We start from the raw sequence: 6,377 nt of genomic DNA, 5'->3' as shown, positions 1-6,377 counted from the left end.
AATTAAGTTTTAACTAGTCAAAGCAACGTTAAATTTAAAGGTTGAGAACAACTTCCATTTCTTTGTTTGTCTAATTTAAAATGTTTGAATAGAAAGGATACATACAATTTGTGTTATGTTTGATTTGATCGTACTGCAGTCAGATGCAATTGGTTCATTGGCTGGTCAATTCCCATGATGCAAGGCGGTAAATAGAGTTGTGTTAAAATTTGCTGAAAAGTTTGCAGTTTGTTCGAAATACAAATAACTTTATGAATTCCGTTTATTAAACGTGTCTGCTTAGAATTTTTGTTGCCTGGTAATTGTCATTGTTGTGCTGATTTACATTTGTAACCATGAGTTAAGTGACTGTTACGTTTGATAAGAGCTGGAGTATTGCAGCATTAGACTTTGAGCAGTAATAGGGTTCCTTCAGCCATTAAGCTGCGGTGTGTCACTTCACTAGTGGTCCTTTTGTGTAAAGTGATGCAAGATCAGCGGCTTTAGAGGGGCCCCTATTTAGCATGGGGTCCTTGGGTGGCCACACCCAAACACTCATGCTATCTCCGCTATAGATGTGGTAATGTTGTTTTCACTGTTTAATTGTTGTTTGTACATAAAATTAACAAGTTATGACACATCACTTTTTGTGTTTAATAAACATATAAATACACATTAAGTAACCTGATCATTCAATGTTAATATAACGTAGAATAATATGTTAAGAAAACACTAATTATTTTTGTTGCATGACTAAAAAAATTATGTTAAACTGACATAAATTTCCTTTCAGATAACACTAATGTGACACATTTATTTTATGTTTAGTGTACTCAAAACTTTAATGTTACCATACTGTACTAAATTAAAAGTTTTGAGTGCAAGCCGTTTCCAACATTTTTTTAGGTTGAGTTAGCGAATTCGGATTTACAGTGTGTGCTGAGTCACTAAAAAAAGACTAAAAAAGACTGATTTCTTTTTTGTATATTTCCATGACTTTCTCCCACTTTCACAATAGGGAATACACAGACATGGATGAACTCCTCACTGATGATGTTTCACTGATGATGGTAAAATACCAGAGGCTCATGAATGTTTTTTTCCAGACACAATATGCACCACCCACCACATTGGCTTAAGAAGCAAGTGTATGTTGTACTGGACAGATGGAAGACATGTTTACACAAAAATGTTTCCACATCCAGAATGCTTTTGCCTCTTCTTAGTCCCTGTCCTATTTAGCCCGTTAAAGTATTATTATTATTTTTTTAAATCATGGCAAAAACACCACAGAGACCTACACAGTATACATGTGTTTAAATATTGTATGACATTTGAGGATTTCACTCTGTACAAACCCTGGATTTATAAATAACTTTTGTACAGATCAACCCAAACTAATGCTACAAAAAAGTATTTGAATATTATAATATATAATTATTATAATATATATATTATAATTATAATATACATAAGCATGTAATATTGTCTATTGTTACAAAAAAGAATATTGTAATTATTTTAAATTACAGTTAGCTGGTTTGGCTTTTCTTTGGGTGGTGGAGAGGGAATTTGTGATATATTTTCAAAAAGAATCGCTCTATCTTCTCACCTTACTGTACACTCATATTTGAGAGCACCCATATGTGGGACATCAGGGTTTCTTTACAACTGGATGTAAAATATATCCTTTAGAGATCAATTCTCAAACACTAGTGAACTAGTGGAGATGTTATAGTTTTTTTATAGAACTATTCTTTACAAAAGAACAACTTGTCTGATGTCATAAATTGTCTTTCATTGCTCTCTATCCAGCCCTCCGAGACAGCTTTTTTTCTTCCTCAGCAGGCGAACTCTTTGTTTACTCTACATCGTTTTCCTCTTCATCTTCCATACTGGCTAGCTCTTTCTCTGGCAGCAGGCCATAGCTGTTGAGGAAGGCCTCCACATCAGTGGCGAAGAACTCCTCGTTTAGGTGCTGCGTGCAGGCCAGGAAGTTTCCTAGTAGTTCTCCAGCCTTGTACACCAGCAGCGTAGGCAAAACCTCATCTGAGAACCGCTCGGAAGCACCGGATGCGACAGCATCAATCCTGCAGAACTTTACAGTGGGGTACTCAGTGGCCAGGCAGTCAAAGCAGTTGTTGAGTTCCTCACAACCTTTGACCCCAACCTTGTAGATATGGACAACCACCACTGTGCTGTAATGTTCCTTCTCAATGACTTCTAGGAAGGCCTCTCCACTGTCCAGGTCATGCACACCTTCAAACCTGGGCCCAAAGCTGAGTTTATCATGCATCTCCTGCATGCACCGCTTTCTGTATTTCTTTAGACATCCCTCATCCTCCTCCTTAAGCAGCTCATACTCTTGGACACTCATCTGAAAAAATTATATCAAACAATAGTTAGAATTTATATTGGCTATGGTTTGCAATTCCTAATGATGTGGTCTGTTTTGTTGTACCTTGCGGTTAAGGTTTGATCTGGTGTCATCTTTTGGCTTGCTCGGGGATGACATTTGTCTCAGCAGTTCCTTTTTTGCAGGTGGCAAGTTTTCCTGATCCATACTTTCCAGCTTAAACCTCCTCCAGTCATTGATGACTCCTTTTGGACCTATGGAGAAGGCAAACAGCATTTTGTATTTAGTTTTTAAAGGGTAGTGATGATGAGTGTATTTCAGGCTAGCCAACTCTGTAGCTTCTTTTAAATCCATGTTTAAAACTCACTTTTATCTGAAAGCCTGGTCTTAAATTGCAACTATGTTTTAATCCTGTTTGGTTTTATTTTTTGTATGCTAATCGTTAATTCAAATGTTTATTCTGTTATAATTTTAAATTCTTTATTTATTTAGCTTTGTAACTCTATTTTCTTTAAGTGCTATATAAATACACTTTGTATTATCATTGTTATTATTATTATAAGTGTATATCTAAAACTATTTAGTAAGACTGCAATGCTGATAGAGACAAGAAAGAAGGAAGACATTTTTGTTTGCAGACACAATTCAATCCTATATGTAAGAGTAACTTGGTTGTGGTTTAAAAAAAGCAGCATTCTCAAACTTTACTCTTGAGGTACAAATAATCAATGATATGTGGGATTTCAAGCTGAATGACTTATTCCTTTGTAAAATGATAGTGTGCAGCTACGAGTCAGTGGTAAGTATTGTGCCCTGTTTTACTTTAGGGATTAAAGCTTCATCTCAACCCTCTAGGAAGTGAAGTCATTGCACCACTGTTGCTAAACAAAAAGAAGATTAGAGTGCCAGGTAAACTGCCGAAGCTCTACAGATCTGTACTCCACTGTACTTTGCTTTGGTCTTCCTGTTATGCGTTTAGAGCAGATTGCTCTGTAATCAATGCTTTTGCTTTACTGTTTGTAAGGTAATTTCTATAGAAGGCTTCTTAATGACTAATAACTGAGATGTACAGTATGTTTGCAATGATATAGTAGATCAACCAGACCCACTGCCGATAGCACAAACGTAAAGACTGGTCACCAAGTTGTAAACATGTTCAGTTCCTGTATCATGTTTGGAAACACTGCTTCTACTCACCTGTTTGGGTTGCGGTCTCTTCCAAATCAATCATTTTGTCAGACATTTTTCTTGTTTGCTACCTGTAAGATAAAAACATGAAAATCAGTTAAGGGACTTAGTTAAAGGATGTAATTCAAATGATGTGGGCATTATGGAGGCTTTCAATGTTTGAATGTTCTCATTGTTCTCAAAAGTAAATGTATCGCTACAGATTTAAAATCTTTGCACTGTGACAGAGCTACTGTAGGCTATACCAAGTGAGTCCCATGATATTTAATTAAATTAATGCTGTCTAAGAGGATTACTGATCTGCAACAGATCACTCTACTGCTTGTTGTTAGCCCTTAGGGGTTGGCTACTAAAAACATGAACAACAACAATGATGACATTATTTAATGAAACATACATGTGGGTACATAACACAATAGATGCATTTATTTAGGATAACCAAAATAAATGAATGAATATATGATTTCATGTTCTTTACTTTGATGTATGATTTCATGTGATTGTTTAGCATTTATATATAGAAAATGTACAATGCATTTAAATGTAATTATTTAGTTTTACTAATTTACTAATACTTTTCAATACACTCTGGGTTTCACACTGCTTTGTAATGGGGTCAGTGTTTGGACCAGTTGATGTGTGTGACGTAGGCAGAGCCAATATCTCATTGGATAAAATAGCCTATTCAGTGTTTCAATTAGTGTCTTCCTTCCTGCGTGCAGTCACAGTGCTGATCTGGTCTGATGATCTTTGTGGCTACCTTTCTAACCCCCAAATCCAGTGTAATCAAGTCGAGATTTGCCATAATTAGTTCCAGGATGAGCAAATGAAGTCACATAAGTGTTTCAACTCTGTATGTGTGAGCAAGCGATAGACAATAAACTAGTGTAAACAGCTGACTTTCAATTAGACACAGACCCATGACTAAATTCAGTACCAGAAAGAAAGAAAGAAAGAAAGAAATCTTTTGTTCTTATTCTGTGCAGAAGCCTTTACTTTAAAACAAAAAAGAAACTAAAATTGGTAATACCTCTATATATGATACCTAAAATGGTAAAATAGTGTACATGAAAACATAAATAACTCATGATGGTCCCCAAATAAATGTAGGCTATGTAAAAACATAAAGACATAATAGAGATAACAAGAATAACTTACCTCCTATTACATCCATTCAAAACTAAACCATTTCTACACATTACGAACACGAGTTTAAGCTGAGTCCAAGCTTCCAAAATTTCATTAGCTCAAAAAAAAGTTCATTAGTTTCCAAAACTAAGAGATGTCAATAGAGTTTTTCTTACCTCCCACAGTCACAGTGAAGTCCTCCCTTTGTGTCAGTAGCTAACCTTGCACTGGTCTACACTCGATCACTTCACTGAGCTATCTGTTGCTGGATGGTGTGTGTTTTTGTGTGTATGCGTGTGTCACTTCCAGCCAATGAAATTGGTCTAATGGAGATTTTAAAAGACCAGAACATAGACAGAAATAGAGCATAGATCCTAAGAGGATTTCACTTCAGGAATTAGAAGCCTCTACTTGATAAAGGCCCGACTACACACAATGAAGAGAGAGAGACAGAGAGAGAGGGGGGGAGAGAGAGAGAGAGAGAGAGAGAGAGAGAGAGAGAGAGAGAGAGAGAGAGAGAAAACATCAAAACTTTCATTTCTTTTTTTATGAGGATAATCTAAATCACTAGCCAATAATCTTGTGTACTACTCTATTCAGGAGCACACAAAAGCTCTTGTGTTGCATTTCACTATAATAAACAGCACATTAAGAGTTAATTCAAATAAGGGTACTATATGACCCTGTCTGAGCTGTCTGGAAGTTCTTCCAGGCATAGCTGCCAGCCTCGTGATGTGTTATCATGTGCTTCTTGATTATTTTAAACACAGTAATCCCACTGCAGTCTCTTCACCCTTCTTAAACTATGATGTTTGTTCCATACTTGTTACAAGTATAGCTTTAAAGTTAGGAGAAGATTTTTTTTTTTATTCACACATTTCAGAAAATAGGAGCATCTGTGCATCATGTTGGTTGTGAATAAGTTAGAAATACTAAACATATCAAGAGCATAGCACATAACATGGTAAATTGCACTAGAATAAATGTAACTATTAAATTAAATATGTGAGGCACTTACGGTATTGTTCTTTAAGTTATGAAATAATTAAGGTTCTTTTTTGAAGCCCAGTTTATATAAAAAAGTTGTAATTCTTTGATTGATTGATTGATTGATTGATTAATTGATTTGATTGAGATGTTTTACTTATGCCTACGTAAAAAAAGTAATACCACGATGTGAAATTACTAGTATTATCAGCAGAATGTGTTAAAGTATTAAAGGTAAAATTACTCACAATGCAAAATGGCCCCTTTAGAGTGTAATATATCATAAATGTTTGGAGTATTATCACTAATTCATTGACATGTAAGCAGCATTTTAATGTTGTCAAGTTGGGTAGTTTAGTCTATAAAAATTCTTTGTCTTTCCCTACATGCCCCATTGAAACTTTCCTTTTGCTGAGTGCTGAATGACAGCAGTGCAAATAGGAACGGCACATGCTCTCCACTCCCACATGTTTGCTCATACAACCGTGTTTGACTTTTGTCCTTCATGTTTGTTGCGGCGTCCTGTATTTATTGGCTTAAAGGATTACTAGACTTGTTTTTATTCAGGTACACAGAGCATGTCAGGTAGGGTTTATTAGTGTCTGTCAGTATGCACATGTTGCTTAAAATGAAATGTAGCAGATTATTTAACACCTTCTGTTCTAAAAATGTCTTTCAGCAACTGCTTAGAGTCCAATATTAGCCTGGCTAAGTATCTAACTGAACTCACGTAATTATA

The 6,377-nt window shown here is 35.6% G+C and overlaps 1 protein-coding gene across 2 annotated transcripts; it reads right to left on the bottom strand.

Annotated features, from left to right (window-relative positions):
- Positions 1 to 1,097: 1,097 nt before the first annotated feature.
- pdcb (phosducin b) lies at positions 1,098 to 5,047 on the bottom strand. Of its 2 annotated transcripts, none has more exons than XM_031313899.2 (4): positions 4,828 to 5,047; positions 3,533 to 3,594; positions 2,441 to 2,589; positions 1,098 to 2,356 (listed from the first exon to the last, which is right to left on the bottom strand). In XM_031313899.2, the coding sequence occupies exons 2-4, from the start codon at positions 3,576 to 3,578 to the stop codon at positions 1,841 to 1,843; spliced, it is 711 nt and encodes a 236-aa protein (XP_031169759.1). In that variant the 5' UTR covers positions 3,579 to 3,594; positions 4,828 to 5,047; the 3' UTR covers positions 1,098 to 1,840. The 2 variants fall into 2 exon arrangements, with proteins under 2 accessions (XP_031169759.1, XP_035863371.1); XM_036007478.1 differs by having other exon boundaries at positions 3,533 to 3,608; positions 4,828 to 4,944.
- Between the last annotated feature and the right edge of the window lie 1,330 nt (positions 5,048 to 6,377).

This window comes from Sander lucioperca, chromosome 11 (genome assembly GCF_008315115.2).
Source record: "Sander lucioperca isolate FBNREF2018 chromosome 11, SLUC_FBN_1.2, whole genome shotgun sequence".
NCBI classification, from domain to species: domain Eukaryota; kingdom Metazoa; phylum Chordata; class Actinopteri; order Perciformes; family Percidae; genus Sander; species Sander lucioperca.
The sequence above is the reverse complement of the archived record's forward strand: the minus strand, read 5'-3'. Positions and strand labels throughout refer to the sequence as shown.

Coding starts and splice junctions, on each gene's coding strand:
- pdcb (XM_031313899.2), bottom strand. CDS start 3,578: ATGTCTGACAAAATGATTGATTTGGAAGAGACCGCAACCCAAACAG. Junction 2,590..3,532: donor AGAGACCGCAACCCAAACAG/GTGAGTAGAAGC, acceptor CCTTCTCCATAG/GTCCAAAAGGAGTCATCAAT. Junction 2,357..2,440: donor GATCAAACCTTAACCGCAAG/GTACAACAAAAC, acceptor TAATTTTTTCAG/ATGAGTGTCCAAGAGTATGA.